Here is a 20,302-nt window from a genome sequence, read left to right as displayed (position 1 = left end):
TCGAGGGTACATTTCATGCTGCATATAGTGGCAGGCCTATTGTAATAAAATAGCATAAAGAGAACGGAATTCTTTTGCATGACTTATAATACATATCTAAGTTGTATAAGAGCGGTCCCATACTGATTCGGCGTATATTGCAGTTTTTGATGGACTCGAGATATGTCAAGTAAATGTTTTATTTTCAAGGGTGTGTGCGAAAGTTTCGTTCAATGGTATCCCAGAGCTTTGCTAGCATTGTTAGCTAAACAGCTAATTGAAGTCTACAAGTGAGGTCGACTGACGTGGGAACGCCTAGGCATTTGTAAGGAGGTACTATTTGGAAGCGGACACTATTAACGCAATAAGTTTGCTTCATAAGTGCATCGGGTTACGCGCGTGGGCTTATATTTATCAATGTTCACTTTCATTCATAAACTTTAGCACCAATTATAAATTGCGTTAATGCAAGATTGAAGACATCTTACGTCGCCACTGTGCCCTGTTCCCCAAGATACTGCACAGTTGTCCGCATATAACTGCATATCAGATAACGAATAAGTTGGTGACCTTTACTATAGATAAGGAAACGAACAAAGTACAGTACCGCATAAACTTACACTATTCAGGAATGATAGATTATTCACCTTCTCGAAAGCTTTAGAAGAATCCAAAGATATCCAGTCGGCTAAATAACCAGGTTTAATGATGATGTTTAGTTTGCACATGAGTATTATAAGCTGCGCTTCATACTTGGTTTTACCGGAGGCGCACAGTGAATGTGTAAAAAAAAAAACCCTCGTTTCACTAAGTAAATTGGTATTTCTCTCACTTCTGCCGTCATTGTTTATTTTACAGTGAATCTGTTTGTGGCTAGGCTTCCATGCAGTTTTGGTCTGCGCGAGCAAAACTGCGGACCTATCCCGACGATAGTGCATTACCGGGCCGACCCGCAGTGTAGTTGAAGCACACATCAAACACTCTGCCAAATTGCAAAAGTAAGTGTAATATATTGGGTCCCAACTGAACCCGTATAAGATATTAAACTGAGAAGAACAGATACTACACTTCGACCCATGTCGACCATTTCTGCGTTCACACCACCCTATATTTGTCGGCGTTCCTAGCGCTAGCACTCGCATACCTAGATTCCTTTCCCTCCGCTCTCCCGTGGTGGCGATTCTGTCGAAACGTCACACGTGTCTAGTTTACTCGGGCCCCTCGGGACGGCGGTCCCGTCGTCCACGTGACGGTATATAAGAGTGACAGTAACCGAGGTCGTACCTTTGTTCAAATTTGTTTGTCACCTATGTGTTGTGAGCTAAACAGTTTCGCTGGCCATCCACTTTTACAGAATGGAATATGGTCCATGATTTCTTTAATTCATATACACTAAAGGCCCTTTTCCGGCATTGAATGGGGGGGGGGGGGGGGGGGGTCAATCAGTACTAGCCGCCTCATTCTTCAACGGCTGTTACCGATTTTAGCGCAATGAGGAAGCAAAAAAAAATTTCTCATGTGCCGAATGTCACCTTCCTGAAATTACCAACATTCTTTAAAGATGTCCTCTACAGTCGCACAAATCTTCAATACCAGTGTGAGGAATATTGCGCGACGTGTTTGAGTACGTGGGCAGCCTTTTTGGTGTTCAATATCTGTTAGTATACGTTGCAGCTAAAATATCAAAGCATAACGGCAATACGGCAGACAGGATGTATAACTGCGTAATATTAAATTGCGGTCTTCTTTCACGCTCGTGTATAACCGTTACACGACGGTACCTTGACCACTAAATTCAAGTACTGAATATGTCTTACCCAAAGATGTACCTGGCCTAGTGGCCAGTATATGTGACCTAATATTGTGAGCAGCTTCGGCCATAGCATGCTAACGCAGGATGACACAGATACAGTTTGCACGATTCTTCTGTCGTGCATTTTGTCTCAACGCGCACAACAAACTTAATAATAATAATAATAATAATAATAATAATAATAATCTTTATGTCCACTGCAGGACGAAGGCCTCTCCCTGCGATCTCCAATTATCCCTGTCTTGTGCCAACCTGTTCCAACAAGAGCCCACGAATTTCCTAATTTTATCGCTCCACCTAGTCTTCTGCCATCCTCGAATGCGTTTCCCTTCTCTTGCTATCCATTCTGTAACCCTAATGGTTCAACGTTTACCTAACCTGCGCATTACATGACCTGCCCAGCTCCATTTTATTCTCTTACTGTCAATTAGAACATCGGCTATACCCGTTTGCTCTCTGATCCAAACCGCTCTCCTTCTGTCTTTTAACGTTATTCGTTCCGTCGCTCTTTGCGCGGTCCTTAACGTGTTCTCAAGCTTCTTTGTCAGTCTCCAAGTATCTGCCCCATATGTCAGCAACGGTAAAATGCACTGATTATACACCTTCCTTTAACTTGTTCATGTGTCCCTCTTAATACTTAAGCTCATATTTTCTTGATTTGTAGCTGCTGCGCTGGCGGATTGTACTGTGGATAGTAGCAGCATTGCGGATAGAAAAATTTATGGGGAAATAATTAGTTGTCATCAGGTCATTGATGTGAGGCGAAGGCACCTACGAGTCCGCGTTGTTCTGCATGGCTAATGAAATAAGAAAATGCCAAAGCTTGTGATGTCGGATTCGATAGCAGAACACCTGTGACGCCATAGCTTTATTGGAGGCTTTGTCGGGCAGCGATGCCGCGTGCAAGTTTTCTGAGGTAGCGTAATGTGCAGTGAAACACCAGCAGAACAGCAACAGCACAAGGATGGAGAGGCTGATTCCGTTGTGCATTCCTTATTTATAATGTGAACAGGCTTAGAGGCGTCTGCGTATCTCGGTGTGCCTATGCAGCCTTTAGCGCACATGCGAAACAAATTTCAAGATTACCGACCAGTGATCCGCTTCTTAAATAAAATACCGGTGACGCCACCACAAGATTAAACGACGTTTATTTTGAGCCACGAGGACCAGAAGAAAGATTAAACAAGTTCCCTCGTTTGCGCAGCCTCTCATGAAAACATGAATAAGCTAGTGTGTCACCAGAAAGTGAGCCAGGTCTGCGGGTTGGTCTGCGTGATGGCACGCACAGCGTCGGCCGAGAACCCCCGTCGAAGCATGGCTGGGACTACGTTAAGCAAGACGTGGGAGTAACCGTGGCCACCGTACTTCATCTGGAAAAAAATGAGGAACATCGTGATGACAAGCTTGCGTAAAAACCAATGGTCGATTTCACGGAAGCCAATATTTAGATAGCGGGACTTGTCCGCGTCATGAAATTTGTTGCCCTGGAGAAGGGAAGGCCCCTTGTAGAAACGTTAACTCCAGCGACATCCCATGCTCAACCACCGTTTATCATCTCAAGCGCCTATCATGCTTTCAGCCTTTGTTGTATTTGCAATAAAAATGTTCTGGCAAGAACACGGTCGTCAACAAGACCCAATAACAGAGCTGAATATCACATTGAAAATTAGGTATTGCTACCGGAGGTCTTGAAAACCTTTTGAGCCGGGACGTTACCCGCAAGATAAAAAAAAGCAGCTGTTGAACCATTGAAGCTCTGTATTACCACATATTCTGTCTTTTTTTAATAAAGAGCATATAAATTCTGCGGTCTTCATTTAGAGTGTGCGAGCCTCAATATAAAGTAACGCTATATCAAGATGCTGCTTCAGCAGGTGTGGTTTAGTTCGCGAACGACCCCTCGCTATTGCATTCTTCGTTACTGTAGTGCAGGTGTCACTTGAGTGATCTATTAAATGCACGGTGGAAGAATAAATAGGTATATCAACGGTGCCGCCTGTTTGCATAGCGGGCTTAGTACAACTGTGCTCGCGTTTCCTTTGTCTGCCGGCAGGAGTGCTTGACTGTTTATTAGGATGCGAAGATATTTCTCCAGCTGTCGGTATGGGTTCTTCTGTTATCCTTGAAGCCACTGGATTCGGGGGTAGCAGGTGGAAAACGAACTTTTCCGCAATAGAGATTAGTAAGAGGCGATTGGAGATATGGTGGAAGAAAGGTATGGGGACGACAAACGACAGAGGCACACAAAAACAAAGTTCCCTATAGTTCAAGAATTTGATGTTGGGCCTTCTTTGTGTGCGTGTTATTTAAACAAGATACGTAGGGCGTTAGGCAAAATGCGAAGAGCATGGTGGTGCAGCCGACGGACCCCTTTCAAATCCAACGCTTAAAGCGTCATTCCATCCATCCACATCATTTTCTGTCATCTGCTAGGGGTGCGAGGGCCTCAGCTCACGTATTGTGCTACGCACGCCCTTGCAACGAACCACGGCACTTTTCTGTAGCAGCACTAACGGTTGCCCGTTCATTATTTATTGTTGCCGATGCTATTTCCTAAGAAAAATGAGAAACGACAATAGGGACCCACTACCCAACTACTTCCTGGATCTTGATTTCCAGTGCAGTCATTCAGCATCGTACGTCTTAGTCGGCGATTTGCAAGGTTTTTGCATTGCCGTGTCCAGATGTGCTGGAATTGCGTGTCAGATTAAATTTGCTGAACTGTCACGCTCATTGCTCGTCAGCGTGCAGACAGTGATAGAGATGTATTGTGCGGTCGAAGCCACACGCACATATGTGTTTGAATGTACAAGAAGCTTAATTTGTGAGTATGACTGAGCAGATCAGTATTTTTGTTCGCTTCTTTGGGCATCGTTCTTATGACAAACAATTGCCGTAGCGTTATTCTAACTATGGAGTGCACCATGCAGATATTAATATTTGTCGCGTTGGTAATGGTCGCAATGGTAATTATTTTCTTTTTACACAGTTGTGCACCTATATTTTCGCCCAAGCGCGCAGCGTTAGCATCCATCAGTCAAGATGGAAATTACTCGGTGTCAGTAAAAAGAATAGAACACAGTAACTTGCTCAGATTATTAGTAACCTATGGGGTTACCATGCATGTTAGCCACCCTCGAATTGAGCTGCACCTTGCCTGCTGCGATCGTTCGTCTTTCAAGCAAAACTTGAACAAAGCAGTTCCTATTTGATTCCTCAAGTACATGCATTTCGAACAAAATGCGCAAATATTCATTTCATTATATACCTGGTGTAAAGCTGTAGAGACCGCATGCAGCCTCCTACTTCAGCGTGGCAAATTTCTTCCCAGTAAAAAAATTGACTTCGCTTTCCCACCTTGCGAAATTGGACGCGAAATCGGACCCTCCGAAGCTGTTGAAAACCACAAATACAACTGCTGAGGGGGGCATGCAGTGTTTTATTGCTTTAGAGTAATGGTAGCGGTGATAACTTACAGTAATCGCAGTAATGGCAGTAATGGTAACATTTACAGCACGCCACCTCTTGTCGTATTTCAGTTTCTTTGTCTGTTTGCAGCTTATTGTACTCAAGCTGCTCCTCTCAGTCCTAACTATGCGTTGCCTACCCATAGCGGTGCTGCAGCAGTAGTGAAATCGGTTGGTAGGCTAGTTATGTTATATGAGAAAGGCTAGTGACGTCACTGCTCACGTCACTAGCTGCCGTCGCCATATTAGCTTGCGCAACAGTAATCTTAACTGGGAAACGTACGCAAAGAGCGCTACGAGCTTCGCATTATTATTAGTGGCGCCTTATCATCAACTATGTTGCACGAGTGTTTGTTTTGTGCTTGTTATTTATTGAAAGGAATGCTGTTCCTTATGTTGTACACGTGATTCGAAAGCATGTGTGCACTTTGCGCTTACCTTTGTAGAGCGCTTCAACAATACTTCTCCTGCGGGGGTTCGGCCTGCTATCGCACTACCTCTGGAAGCAAGGAAACTGGCGAATTCGCATTCAAGATGAACAGAATTTATTACCGTGGCCATATCAACGCAATGTTTAGGTATTGAAGGCACTTTACCGCATTTTAATACACACTCGCGGTGACCGAGCCATAGACTTCCATGATGTGGCACTGGAAAATGATGCCCCTATCCTGCTACACTCTTAGCGAGAGAGGGGAAAACTACGAACAAAGAAGAAACCAATTCGCGGGAGTCGTTGAGACACCTGATATTTCTTCCGCCGTGTTTGAATGCAACCGCAGGTCATAATGTTTGCCTACGCACTACGCAAAACAAATGAGGAAAAAAATTAACACAGCAGTGCTGACACACTGTGGACTCGCTATATTTTTGCCCCTCATTTTACGTATTGCCATGGCCGCCACTTCAGCTCAGCCGTTCCATCTTGCCCAAATCGCCACTCCGGTATGCCACATAACACTTGCGAGCTAAGTGACATCCTCCGAGCGAGTTTGGCATCACAAGAATGGTGGAGGGAACAAGATAAGAATTCAAATACGCACTTACTTTGACACTAAGTTTCTCTAAAAGTTTCCCGTCAGCGTCGTACCGGTTAAAAGTGGAACACGTTGTTTTCTTGTCGGGAGACTAGTTCATTGAGTCATTGTGTGCACTGTCTAGGCTGAACCTTTCATCTTGTAATCTCAGTAAATTTATTGCAAGGTGCTTTAAGGTCTTCTGATATGGCGCCCTTTACTTCAAATGATCCATGCTATAATCGTATGAACTACATTTCCTATCACAAGTTCAAATAAATTATGTGCCACTTCTGCTTTAGTGTAATGAAGCAAACATATATATTAGTAAGCTCTAAAAGCATGATCTCATTAACAGCACACGACCCTTACCCTGAGCAACAGTGAACGCTCTGTCCCTAGCCTATGCAGACAACCTTAGTTATTATCATTGAACTTAACATTTATTATCAAGAAAACGCTATCACCTATATCACTAACATATGGAAGAAATACCAAGCAAGAAAGCAAAACTGGAAACGTACAAACCAGAAACGATAAGTTGGTACCTTCATGCGAAGACAGGAATTTTGAACATTCCCTTCAATGTTTCAACAGTACCTCCTTAATACATAAAAAAATGGGTAACCTGATGCATATCTCTACGCTTGATATATTAGGCACTTGTGATTTCTGGCTTTGCCTCGCTTTCACAGCTGAATTGCGGGGCAGAAATGGTGGTGATTTCATCATGATCATTATCAGCCTGGTTACGCCCACTGCAGGGCAAAGGCTTCTCCCATACTTCTCTAACTACCCCGGTCGTGTACTAATTGTGGCCATGTTGTCCCTGCAAAGTTCTCAATCTCAATCGCCCACCTAATTTTCAGCCGCCCCTGCAACGCTTCCCTTCCCTTGGAATCCAGTCCGTAACCCTTGATGACCATCCGTTATCTTCCCACATGTCCTGCCCATGCCCATTTCTTTCTCTTGATTTCAACTAAGATGTCACTAACTCGCGTTTGTTCCCTCACCCAGTCAGCTCGTTTCTTATCCCTTAACGTTACACCCATCATTCTTCTTTCCATAGCTCCTTGCGTCGTCCTCTGGCGCTGGTGATTTGCGGGAATGTAATTTTATTTGGTCTGGATGGCTGTCTTTTTGCTCGAAATACATTCACTTACTTTATTTAAATAAGTAACTTGCCATTTACATGCATGCAGCACAACAACAATACGGTGTGAGCATCACCTGTAGCTAAGGCTCAACTTGCACGAGATGGCATGAATGATGCCAGAGCTTTGAAAGGCTTCTGCAACGTTGAACTTCTGTATACGGGCCACATCAAATCAAACGGTGCACCACACCAAGCATGAGAAGAGCCATCTGAGGTGTATCATGTTGGTAAAAGTAGCTTTCTATATATATATATATATATATATATATTATGTCCAAAAGAGTTGATGAAGTGGCCAGTGGCCATTGCACCATACAACAAACGCCCGTCTCTTGGTACACGTCAAATACCCCTGTCACCCGGGCACCCGCGAACTCCGTTGAGCATGAAACTCCCTAATGGAGATTGACGGTAATGGAGTTGCGGCCGTGCTACACGGCACAGCGCGAGCTTTCGACGGCCGCCGCACGGGGTACAAACGGCGCTGCTGCGCTTACTTCCGCGTGCAACTGTTCACATATACGGTCGCCGTTAAAGTAATCTATGTGCATTTTTTTAACGCAGTGTGTAATAATATAAAATCACAGCGAGAAACTTTGCGGTACGTTACCGCAAGACTTTTGTTGTCCAAGCATAGCGAAGTTGCAAGCGATGCTGGCCACACTGCGCTCTTGCTTTCGTGCGTGGGCAGAGCGGGTCACGTTGTTGGGTCGGTGCGCTTCGAGTTGTGATTCCGCTGTGTAATCGCGCGTGTCTGTGTGTTCGCGGTGCGCCGGGATCGCTCATGGTGCGTGTCACCCGGAGAATTTTACCCGTACGGCTTGAACGATACGTGCGGCTCCCGTGCATATAAAAACAAACAAAATGGCGGAACGACGTTTCCCAATGCAACGCCTCCTATAATTTTTCCCAATGCAGCGTGGCGAAGTATTGGTGTAGAGAGTACAGGTACTGATGCCCTTAAAAACAAATTAAAACTTCCATTATGTGGCATATATCCCAAAGCAAAAAAAAAATAATAATGCTAAAATTTGTAAATGAACCAGTTACGACGATTTTACTAGCGTAGTTTTCTGCAGAACTGTAGCTGCCTGTGAACGAGAGTACTCCATCCAACCGTAATGGTCATTGCCGAACTCCCTTCGCCCAAAATCTCCATTTAACTTCCTTGGCGCAAGGGAGACCGTGTGACACGGAGCGCAACTCCATTGGCGTAAAGACGAAGGAGTTCAACGGAGTTCGCGGGTGCCCGTGTGACAGGGGTATTAGATACTTACAGGAAATATGTTCAATTTTGGAGCACTAACATGCTGCATAGCATCCTGATAAATGCTGCTTAGTTGTAGCAGCACATTACTGAGGGGCAACATGTAGCGGCGTGTGAAATGCGAAATTTTGTACAATGTCGCCAACCTTAAGAGGAAGCTTTAACTCTGGCCCAACTCTGAGGCGGCCTATTCAAATACATGTAGAACGCAATAACGCTTTTCTGGGTAACCCATGGACCGATTTTAATGAAATCTGTTGCATTTCAGAGAGAAAGTTCAATTCTAGTGACTGCTGGCAACCTAATTTCGATTTAGGGCTCACATTTTGTTAAAAGAACTTTTAAAATTGGGATTTAAAAAAAATCGGCGAGCGAAGCTTATAAATTAATACCACTGCATCAAGAATAGATATTGCGGTTCTGTAAACGGTATCCATTAGGTCATTCAAAGCGGACAACTTTGATATGTCAATTTATACCTTATGGGAATTCGTTACGTTGTGTACAAAGGTTCTGAAAAAGCTGTATTTCCATATGACTCAATTTTTAAGATTTATGTGTAGGATATTAAATTTGTCGGCCTTAGACGTACCAACGTATGCAATTCACATAATTGTGCTATCGTCTTTCCTTGCTGAGAAACATAGTCGACAACTTTATAGTTTCGTTTTCTGAAAAACTTGGATTTTGCCATTTGTTTATGAATAATAGGCAATTTAAATCAAACATTCGAGCCTAACAGTCACTGCATTTTAAGTTTTTCTTTTAAATGCAACAAACATCGTCAAATTTGGTGCAGTGGTTACCGAGAAAAATGAATTCTCGTTTTACATGAATTTAGATAGGAGCACCCGAGCTGTCTAGTGAGAAGGCCTGGGAGCGTTGATGAGCATTCACTTGCTCCCCTTTTCGCCGAAACTAACAGTTTTAAATACAGTTTTTCCCCTAGAACAGTGCAAGATTGGAATTCGTTACCGGCATCTGTTTTTTCCTCAAAAAATTTTTCTGATGCGTTACATCGTCTACTTACTTGATAATATGTATGTTTCGTATCCGTGTGCTGCTAAAATTGTGTAAATTTTATTCTCTTGGTTATGTAACAATTTAAATTCATTCCTACTTTGGCCAATCAATGGCCTGCAGTATTCTGAAATAAATAAATAAATAAATACATAAAGCTTCTTAAAAAATGTTGGTAGGAAACGACTGTTTATACCTTAGTTTTTCATGCCACTTAGTAGACGGTTGCGAAGGTACGTGCCGCAAGTTTATAAGTTTCATCACAATATATGAAATTATCGCCCAAGCACTCACCAGCCGATGTCTGGTGTGAATGTCGTGGCTGACCACAATTCGATCGACGAAGCCTTCGTCCACGAGGCGCTTGAGCTGCACCAGCCTCTGGGCATCGCTAGGCATGCTGAAGGACGGCGCTGGCTGGTAGTGTGACGTCTCCAAGCCGAACAAGTCGTGCTCGCAGTAGCAGCCATACGACTGCGCAAATTCGACCAGCGCGTCGGTGTCCAAGATTGTTCCTGTTAAAATACGGCCTTGTTATTGTCTTGCGCAGTGCAACACATTCGTTGCGCTGCACATTCTGGACACTGGGCATTAGGCAGAATGGAACTTCGTATCACCCCATTGAGTTCTGATGAAGTTGGTTCACACAGGCAGCATTTACAGTTTTTTTTAATTACTCACGCTTCTTTACAACAGAAACATATTCGAATGGCGAGACTATGTGCCTTTAAAATCGAGTAAGACGATTGGCCTATCGACCCTTTGCATTATAGTCGTACCCTTCGGTTTATCGTGCATTTCGGGAAGTTTCGCTCTAACTATGACTTACAACATGACACAGCTTATCTACTGCAGCATTATAGTAAGATGCACTTTTTGCTGCAACACACTGCATTCGCCTTCCTCAGTGACCACTGAACTTGTAAAGAGCCGAGTAAACCGCCTTCTGTAATTTACCGAAAGCAACAACATGAAAATGTTTCTCAGAAGAACTGAATTGTAGCTGAGTCGGTATTCCATAGCGACGAAGAATAGCCCAAAATTAGGCGACGAGAAAGTGTGCGTGGTCAACCAAGCGTGCTATCATAACGAAATATTCGTGGTACACATGCAAAGTCTGATTCATTACAGCGCAGAGATGGGAGCCCTTGCCCGGTGCTTCAGATCGTCGTTAAGAAACCGAAAGCACAACCAAAACGAGTGCGTCACAACCGTGAAAGACAATATACTCGGAATATAACTTTGCCGCACGAAAACATGAACATAGTCACGGCTAACGACGACTATAGGGGTGATTCACTCAACAAGTAATTTCGACAGTTCGTCAGGCTCGATGTCGTGTATCAACAAACACCCGCGTTCACTTGATGAAGCTGCATATGAAGAATGTGCGGTAGCTGTTCTAGAATATACCGCACACTTTATCGCAGACACACAAGATTAAAGAAAGAAGAAAGAATAACTTGGAGCAGGACAGGTCAACCGAACACGTCAAGAGCATTGACGCAGATACCACGCGTAGGGTGGCAGCGGAGTCGCCGTGCTGATGTCACGCACGAGAGGGCGCTGGTAAAGCTTCTGGCCTCTAATAGAAACGGACAAGTACTTCGGTAATAAAAGAACGGCCTTTGAAGTGCGGGACTCAGGCTCACACGCAGTCAAAGAAGAATTATTGGTTCGAGTTTAAGTCCTCTATCTGGCACAAAAGAAGGGCATCACTCGGGGACTACAATACAATCAGTGGCCAAAGTGTCCCCAGGCAAGTGCAGACTTGCCATCTCATTCTAGAGGAGAGGACCCACAATCGCATCGACTGGCCGATCCAGGAGACACGAAAGAACAAACCAAGAGCTTCAGTAGCTAGAACACTTTATCAAATTTTTTGATGTCTGTCCACAGTACTTTAGTAAAGTGAGGCTAAATACTATGGGTTTTTTACTTTGTCATCACATGGAACGACCTTTAGATAGGGATCGTATCCTAAAACTGTGGTTAAGGAATATATTCGCTTGCGTATAAACAACAGTGCTACACGTGCGCATTAATTTAGCATCATTGTTATAAGTTAAAAAGCCATTGCTTGATGACACATATATGGAGAGCGCACATGGTGCTGTTCTTGCACCGCGCATGACGCAAATGAAGCTAAATTCAGCTTCTCGTTGAGCGTTCAAGAATGTACAGCACTGCAGTAGGCATGTCGATCTGAGCGAGAGTGCTCATGTCACAGCTCACTTGCCATAGCCATGTGTATTTCATCAAACTCAAACCGATGCTCATGAGAAGTTGCAAGGCATACATACCTTCATTTTTATTTCGCCCTCAGACTTCCACGGCGTTAGCGCCCCCGCGTTCGATACATAGAGTCAAGAACTAGCGTGAAGAGATTAAGGAACCATGATAGAGGAATACCCTACTATTTTACAGGGTGGAGCATGTCAGTCCTCTTAGGAAGCGCAAGCACAGGACCTTGATAGAAGCGCAGGAGTTAGAACCATCCACGAGTTCAGTGAGCTTGAGCGTTGTAGGGCAATATTAAGAGCTACGGGGGAGGGTGGGTGGCTCAATTGTGTACCCTAGCAACCAAACACCTTCTGCTCAACAAGTAAGCCGCCTACAAATGGCGAACGGACGCGAGTCCTAAAGTAAACCGTAAGACGCCCTCTTGCTTCAACATGTGTTAAGCACGTTCAACTTATGAATATGAAATGTAACTTGTGAATTTAGTAACGTCATTGTTGTACTCTAGTACTCATACATTCCCTTCATCATGCACTAGGCACTTCATGTTTCCCGTTGCGGCTGTGCCTTCGACACTGCCTGCCGAATTATTGTTTTTACCTTCAGAAACTTCTCGTACACAAATAAAAGGAAAGCTTCCGGTTACGAACATCATAGAAACATTTGCAGCGATTGTGTCACAATATGCGCTGCGGCTTTATCAATCGTATCATATTATATTTGTTTCACATTTGCTCCCGTGATCAGGACATCACAACGGCGCCGTAGTATTTAAAGACCTGGAAGGAAATAACCTAGTAATCTTAAGCAGATGTGGCCTTGTCACAGTCTTCAAAGCATTGTCGTCCATACGTAGGCAATGGTGGCGGGAAGGCGATTTCAGTCGTCATATGTTCGGCCGACAAATGCGTGGAAACACAATTTATTGTGGCAGCTAGGTGACCTTGCTTTGTCCAGCTGATCAGTCCAAGACCAGATATAGGATAGCACAAAAAAAGCAGCAGTTACGCAGAAAAGCGCTGAAGTGACAAGCGCAAAGGGACACAAAATGAAAATACCAAGTCGACGTAAAATGTTTAAATACCATTCCAGAAACTTCGCAACGTTAGTTTTCTGCCAAGGAAAGATTTAGTTTACGAGAAAATTGCATTTGAAGGGACCGAATACCTTTTGGAAATTCAAATCTCCCCCACCAAACCGGGGAATTGGTGACGTTGCATACGCCATCACCACGTTTTGCTGCCGTAGGTGAGTAAAATGGCGCCCGACAGACGACGGTACCAAGCCAAAACATCGCTGAGGAATCGCCACTGCAGCTGCTTTTAGGTCAAGAGGTGTAAACCATACGGGCGTCGTTCGGCATTACATGGAAGTTCAATTATCTGCTACTTGTAGTTCGTGCATGTTTCGCGGGCCAGAAAAATCAACGCAGCACTACGCGATAACGAAACACCTGAAACGCAAAAGCCTGGGCGGCGTGAAATCTAGCGAAAACAAAGCCTTCCGACAACCCGCGACGTTGTGAAAGGTAATTTTAATGAGTTGCTTTTTTTAAATGAAATAGAATTAGACATGTTACATTTTATTTTGTGTTACAATACAGTACAAGAATATTTTTTTTTGTAACGTGTGGTTGAGTACTAATACAGAACTTATATCAGGGGTGCTTTCGTCATCGGGCAAGTCCTTGAATTTCGCAAGGAATCTCTAATCATATCCTGCATTTAGCTCAATTTCTCGATTATTAAGGCGCTGTTCGGGATTATATTGACGCCTTAGACATTCTCGAGCACTAATATATCAATTTAGCTTGACTTTATATTTGCCTTAGTGTCCCTTCAACGAAAGAGACGGACATGAAAATTCTAGAACGAAGTAAAGTATGGGATTTGTTATCATAGGCCACGAAAAAGATTGCATGGGCATGTGCGATTAGTGCGGCTTTTACTTAACATGGTAATCCCAAAGTTCAGATGCATGAAATCCAAGCCTGCGACGTAGATACGCGAATAAAAATTTTATGAAAGGTTGTACGAGAAAAAACATTCGTATGCAGCAAGTTGCTTAACGCGAAGTTTGCATATTACTGATGCTTATTATGCGGGCTAGCACGGAAAATTATTAGATATATGCGAACCATGAGTTATTTCTGTGTAGCAACAATAAATAAGGAAACGAGTCAATAATAAGGAAAGTAGTGACGTGGTCAATGGCACGGCGCGTAAATCATGCTTGCCTAAATTTCATAGATTATATTTCATTAGTGAAGCCTCGCACAATGCAGCAACAATGAGACACACAGAAGTGCTGCATGATCACTTGGTATTAGTATATCATAATGTATGTGGTTCATTCAGTGCAGCGAAGCTTTGAAATTTGTGGTTTGGCCACTTATCTGGTCAATCACAGTTTATTCTATTCGTAGGAATCATGTTTCTAACTTATAACGTGCATTTTTGCACAGTCATTTTTAAAGAACAGTCGCTTTAGAACTTTTGGTGCATGCTAAGGGCTTTGCATACTAGTGTGCTATTGTCCGCGCACATTTGTTTCGCCTTGTGAAAAACAGTATTGACCAACGACAAGCAGATTTTACCGAAATACAGCCCAGCGCTTTCTTTCGAAGGTGACCATCGCATTCTGCTTTCTCATTGGCCTCACACTCACAGTAGCGCAACCGTTGAGAAAAGTACAGTTGAGCTCATCTACACTATATTTAACGCTGCCAAATGTAAGTCGAAACTACAGGAGCAAATGGGCCAGGCTCACTTTCTAGGTGTGACATGACAGTGTGGCGCAGCTTTCCCCCGGCCTCTGCGAAAATTCTGGCGATCTCGGCTGGCGCCTGAGGGTTCCGTCCAGGGTGGATGATGGCCGGGCAGCCCGTAGACTGCTGCACCGATGCGGCAGCTCGCAGCACACGCACCTCGAACTCTGCGAGGAATTATTTTAGAATTCGCACAACGATCACTTTTTCAGCCCGTGTATTTTTACCCAGTTTAATGTTTCTGTGCACAACGCAAACGAGTTGATCAAGCTTTCACTGTTGCTTCCTCCGAACTGGGCGATTGAACTAACTAGTCACAGATTTGTAGACATGCGGTAAATCATCCTTCTACTGCAGAAAACAATGCAATATGAAGCTGTAAAGGGTTGTATAATAATTTAGAAAGGGAACAAAAGGTTTCAGGAAAGTGAAAACTTGAAATGAACAACAATGCTCAATGGAGAGCTGGAGAGATCACCAAATCCCTTGGTCTGCCTCACATTATCTCTGGTAGTGCAATATGGTTTCTAAAATCTAGACTGTTTTCTCCCTAAAACCCCAAACTATCTGCATGCTGAATAAAACAACGACATTCAACTTGAAAATAGTTTCACAGAAAGGAAATTATCCCGTTATTGTGAGGTATAAACTCGAGATATTTGACTTCTCACTGCATTTTAGAAAAATGACTTTGTATATGCGATGTCATCTACAGAACTGTACAGTACGTTAGCAAACATGGCGAAGATGTCAAAAATATGCTGAGCCCAAAAAGATTCTTTAGTGAAATCGCACATGTTGTCAAGATGCGCGGATGTTCATTCAATGGATGTTTTGTCCCGTCGATGTTGAGCTCGTTGAACAGGTGTAATTCTGCGACAAGTGTTGTTAACGATGGAGTAATGTGAGATTCCGCATGTACTCTACCCGTACTTTCTGTTAGTCCGAATCAAGGCGATGGCTGTCAGACAAGAACTGGAAATAGGGCACCGACATATAGTTTTTGACACCCTTCGAGTCGATACTTGCTCGGCGCTCCATGCGAGGTTTCGGAAAGTGTTTGCTATGAGCACTAGGTCTATATATTTCTCTGATCTCATCGCATATCTTTAATTTGGTCAGTTGAATTATTTTAAAATTATACAGGAATAGGATGCACCCACATGACAGAGGCTACCCTGCCACATCATATTGCATTACTATGAGGAATATGAACGCCGTTCTCACCGTGCAGAGGCCAGGTGCAGCCGAGCTCGCCGAGCACACCGCAGCGGGATTCGGTCCCGTCCGCGCCATCGGTGATGTCAGCGATGAACTCCCGCTCAAGTTCTTCTACGCTTTTGGTCAACACGGAGCTGCCGTAGTTGGCCGACACGTAGTAGCCTGCAAACCAGTCATTTGTTATGATGCATAGATAAATCCTACAAAGAATTGTTGAATGCCGCGTTTGTGATGTCTAATATTTCAGCGCTGCGACTAAAGAATAGCAGAGATTTGAAGTTGCTGTAGTAATACACGAGTGACATAAGGTGATACTTATGGTTCAGGTGCTCGCCGTGGCAAGAGCAGGCATGTGGAATGCTGTTCGTGCCATTTTTTATTAGTCTAGCTGAGAGATAAGCTACCCCCCATCCCCGTACACCAAGTAGAATAAACCTTCAATTGCATTAAAGTAACGTGAACTATTACTTTATAGAAGGAAGTACTCAGAACGCGTGGCAACAGCATGAACATCAACGCCAACAAAATTTTGTGTCGAGAAACTCATTGCTATGTGCAACTTTTCCCTACGTAACGGCCAACATGTTTTCATCGTTTACCATTCATTTATGCATCATCAGTACAGAACAGCCCTTCCGGGCTGACCTAAGTGTAGGCGGACCGGGGTTTGGGGACAGAAGTAAAATGTAGTCGTTGAATTAAGAAACACAAAACAAGAACAAACGGCAAGAAAGCAAAAAAGTCAGTTGTGACATGGCCAGTCAAAAGTAATATCACAATATCTTGTAATGTTGGCCCTTTCGTGACAACTAAAGAATAAGCAACCTTTTTACATTATTAAACGTTCCATAGATCTGATTCCCTTCTCGCGGTGCGGTTCCATTACAAACTCACGTTCAAAATTACAAAGTACGGTGCTCTCTGTGGGTCATATGAATTAGAGCAAAATATCAGGCACTCGTATCCAAGGTCAAGACTAAGTTACTTGAAGACTCATTGCTTCTGCAGTGCCTCTGCTCTTTCCGCGACAATGCGTATGAGCGAATCCAATACCCGTTTCGGGGAACAAGTCAACAGAATGACAAAAAAAAACGCAACTGGTTTTGAGTGACACTCAAGGCATCGTAATACTATGTGACATGCTGTAGCAAACCGGCTATACACTACTGATCGATACGAGTAATATGAACTTGGTTTAAAAGATAACGCATTACCCACGCGCGCAAAAGGGCAGCTTCGAAACCCTTCAAGTACTTGTTCTGAGACTGCGCCAGGTGCGCAGCCTTTCAACAGAAGCCCCAGGGTCACTTGACCAGCTTCAAAGAATGCATTCGCATCTCTGCGGAGCCATACAATGTCCTGCGAGCGCTGTTCGCCTTTGACGAGGAATTGGACATCCAACCAGGGAAAGGATTACCGTGCGGACATCTCGTTTTTCAGTACCATTACCATTAATACACAGGTGAGCCTTTCACACTTTAATAAAAGTTTGTCATCATCATTCATATGACCCTTTGTTTTCGGCCATGATAATAAAAAAAAAATGGATGGAGCTAAAGTACCTTATTTCCGCAAACGCCTTGCAAGAGCTTCGCAAATAGTTAGAAAATAACAGCTGTGATATTGAGAGTGTGCAACTGGGAATTATTAAGAAATAATAAAATTAAATACCTACACATAGGTGGATGAGCAAAACGTGAACAAGGTGAATGCAGGAGCCAACGTTTCGACAAGTGGACTTGTCTTCAAGGCAACCTACGCTTTCCTCGCCACAGTATATATAGGTGGGGTTCTTCTAAAGGGAGAGTGTGTGAGGCGTGAGGGTGCGGAAACGAGGAAAGGTGTGTTAGCGTGTCGAATTGAGAGTGAAGGAACGCTGTGCACAAGGTCAAAGCCAGGGCCACCCCTCACCCCCCACCCGGTCTGCCAACCCACGCGTGTTAGCCCGCGTGTCAAGGGCGTCTGACACACCGGCTGAAAAAAAAAAGGAAGGAAGAGGAATGGAAAGGGAAAAAAAGGGGGGGACACGCCAAGAAATCCAGCTAAGTGTTGTTGCCTACTGCTTAAAGTTTAGCATAGCGAATAGATTCTAAAGCTCCCTTTGAAACGTTCATGCCTATTGGTTGCAATGTCTTGAATTTATGGATAAGGTATGATTCGCTGTATTTTCTTTCTCGTTCAGAACGGAAATTTGACTGTAAGCTGTAGAGTTTAAGTTCATCAAAGTTATGACCTGGTTGGTTGAAGTGCTCGGCGACGGCTTTGGGAAGCTTTTTAGCTGTGTCCGTGCGGTGTCCGTTTAATCTGACGTTCATTGTTTGTACTGTTTCACCGATATATCGTTTCTTACAGAAGGAACATTCAAGCATATAAATGACATCCGAACTTGTACAAGTGAAGCTAGATTTGACTTCATGTGTATAACTATTTGCGGTGCTTTTAACTTTAAGGTCACTTTGAAGGTGCCAGCAGGTTTTGCACCTAGGGCGACAACTTGCTTTTATTACGGGGGAATGCTGTTGGCTGACTTTTGCGTGCACTAACATGTCTTTAATGTTCCTGTTTCGGCGATTGGTAATCCTAGGTACATCCGGGACCGCTTTTCGCAGACGCTCATTACTTGATAATATTGGGCGGTGAAACAGGACAACCAATGAACGTCAGATTAAACGGACACCGCACGGACACAGCTAAAGCTTCCCAAAGCCGTTGCCGAGCATTTCAACCAACCAGGTCATAGCTTTGATGAACTTAAACTCTACATCTTAAAGTGAAATTTCCGTTCTGAACGAGAAAGAAAATACAGAGAATCATACCTTATCCATAAGTTCAAGACATTGCAACCAACAGGCATAAACGTTTCAACGGGAGCTTTAGAATCTATTCGCTATGCTAAACTTCAAGCTATAGGCAACAACACTTAGTTGGATTTCTTGGCGTATCTCCTCCCCCTTTCTTTCCTTTTCATTCCTCTCCCTTTTATTTCTTTTTTTTTCAGCCAGCATGTCGGACGCCCTTGACAGGCCGGCTTACACGAGTGGGTTGACAGACCGGGTGGGAGGTGAGGGGTGGCCCTAGCTTTGACCTTGTGCACAGCGTTCCTTTACTCTCAATTCGAAACGCTTACACACCTGCCCTCGTTTCCGCACCCTCAACGCCTCACACCCTCTCCCCTTTACAAGAACCCCACCTATATATACTGTGGCGAGGAAAGCGTACGTTGCCTTGAAGAAGACAAGTCCACTTGTCGAAACGTTGGCTCCTTCATTCACCTTGTTCACGTTTTGCTCAATGTCTTGAACTTCCATCTCCCGCATTCCCCGTCTTTTCCCTACACGTAGGTGGAGTCTCTTAAAAACACGTATGAACTACAGCGCAGGCAGGTAATGGGCTCGTCACCGGGAATAACACCAATGTACACCCGTTAGCAAAAGTATACAGACCAGGTATTGCGCGATAGAATTCATTTTATCCTCTGTCTGTGGACGCAACTTGACTTTAAATGCTGCAGTCCAAACTTGGTGTTACGAAGTTTCTAGTGCATGCGTCAGTTTCCGTTTATGTGTGTTAATTATGAATATATTCTGTTTTTTTTTCGGTGACCCTGTGGTCCGTACACTTTTGCTCACGGGTGTATATCTCGAAAACATTCCATATGTTCAGCGAAAGCGCATGAACACATTCTCGGAGCAGCTATTGTTCCGCAGCGTTGGCAACATCGCCGGTTTACCGCTTGAGCTTGACAAACGCTCTGGATGGCTCACGAAGGAATTCTGGAAACATGCAAGGAGAAATGGAAAAGACACTGTGACTATACCACCGCTTGTGTCTCGTAACAGCTTTATTGATGATGTCCTAGGAAAAGCTGAGTTCTTTAATACGTATTTTAGCTCTGTTTTCAGCTATGCATTGCAACAGAGACATGATATGAGTACAGTGCTCACGGATTGAAATAGGACACGGAGCATTTAGTACAACCCTACATATGTGCAAAGTACGCGAGAGCACAATGTCATGTCGCTAGGAATTTGGTCACCAAAGGTGACGAGGGCTCCGATATAAGTGTACGCGCCAGAATTACGTCGATGTGACACGAACTGCAGCCGGTTGAAGCGAAAGTATGCGCATTACTTAGCCCTAAATTGACGCGTTTCATTCCGTGAGCACTGTACCTTGAATTTCCAGCCGGTGATGAGTGTTATGGATGATGTTGTTATTAGCAATAATGGCACAGAGTCACTGCTGCAGAATGTGAAGATTGGTAAGGCTGGGTGTCCTGATGACTTGCCGAACAAGGTTTATAAATTTTGTGCTCAGTCGGTTGCACCGTACTTGAAGATATTTTCGAAAAATCG

At 43.9% G+C, this 20,302-nt stretch overlaps 1 protein-coding gene and 1 pseudogene across 1 annotated transcript in view; both read right to left on the bottom strand.

The window, feature by feature from the left end:
• Window positions 1–886: 886 nt before the first annotated feature.
• On the bottom strand, window positions 887–1,066 carry LOC126523096 (U2 spliceosomal RNA; annotated as a pseudogene).
• Window positions 1,067–2,923: 1,857 nt separating this feature from the next.
• LOC126522255 (N-acetyltaurine hydrolase) overlaps window positions 2,924–20,302 on the bottom strand; it is a 41,435-nt gene continuing 24,056 nt past the window's right edge. The window contains exons 4-7 of the mRNA XM_050170979.3: window positions 15,954–16,109; window positions 14,729–14,893; window positions 10,013–10,233; window positions 2,924–3,162 (exon numbers count right to left, since the gene is read on the bottom strand). Of these exons, the coding sequence (XP_050026936.1) occupies window positions 3,028–3,162; window positions 10,013–10,233; window positions 14,729–14,893; window positions 15,954–16,109 (677 nt within the window). The 3' untranslated portion in view covers window positions 2,924–3,027. The remainder of the gene's footprint in view (window positions 3,163–10,012; window positions 10,234–14,728; window positions 14,894–15,953; window positions 16,110–20,302) is intronic.

This window comes from Dermacentor andersoni, chromosome 6 (assembly GCF_023375885.2).
Source record: "Dermacentor andersoni chromosome 6, qqDerAnde1_hic_scaffold, whole genome shotgun sequence".
In the NCBI taxonomy this organism is placed as follows: Eukaryota; Metazoa; Arthropoda; class Arachnida; order Ixodida; family Ixodidae; genus Dermacentor; species Dermacentor andersoni.
Note: the sequence above shows the minus strand (reverse complement) of the source record. Positions and strands in the feature narration are given on the sequence as shown.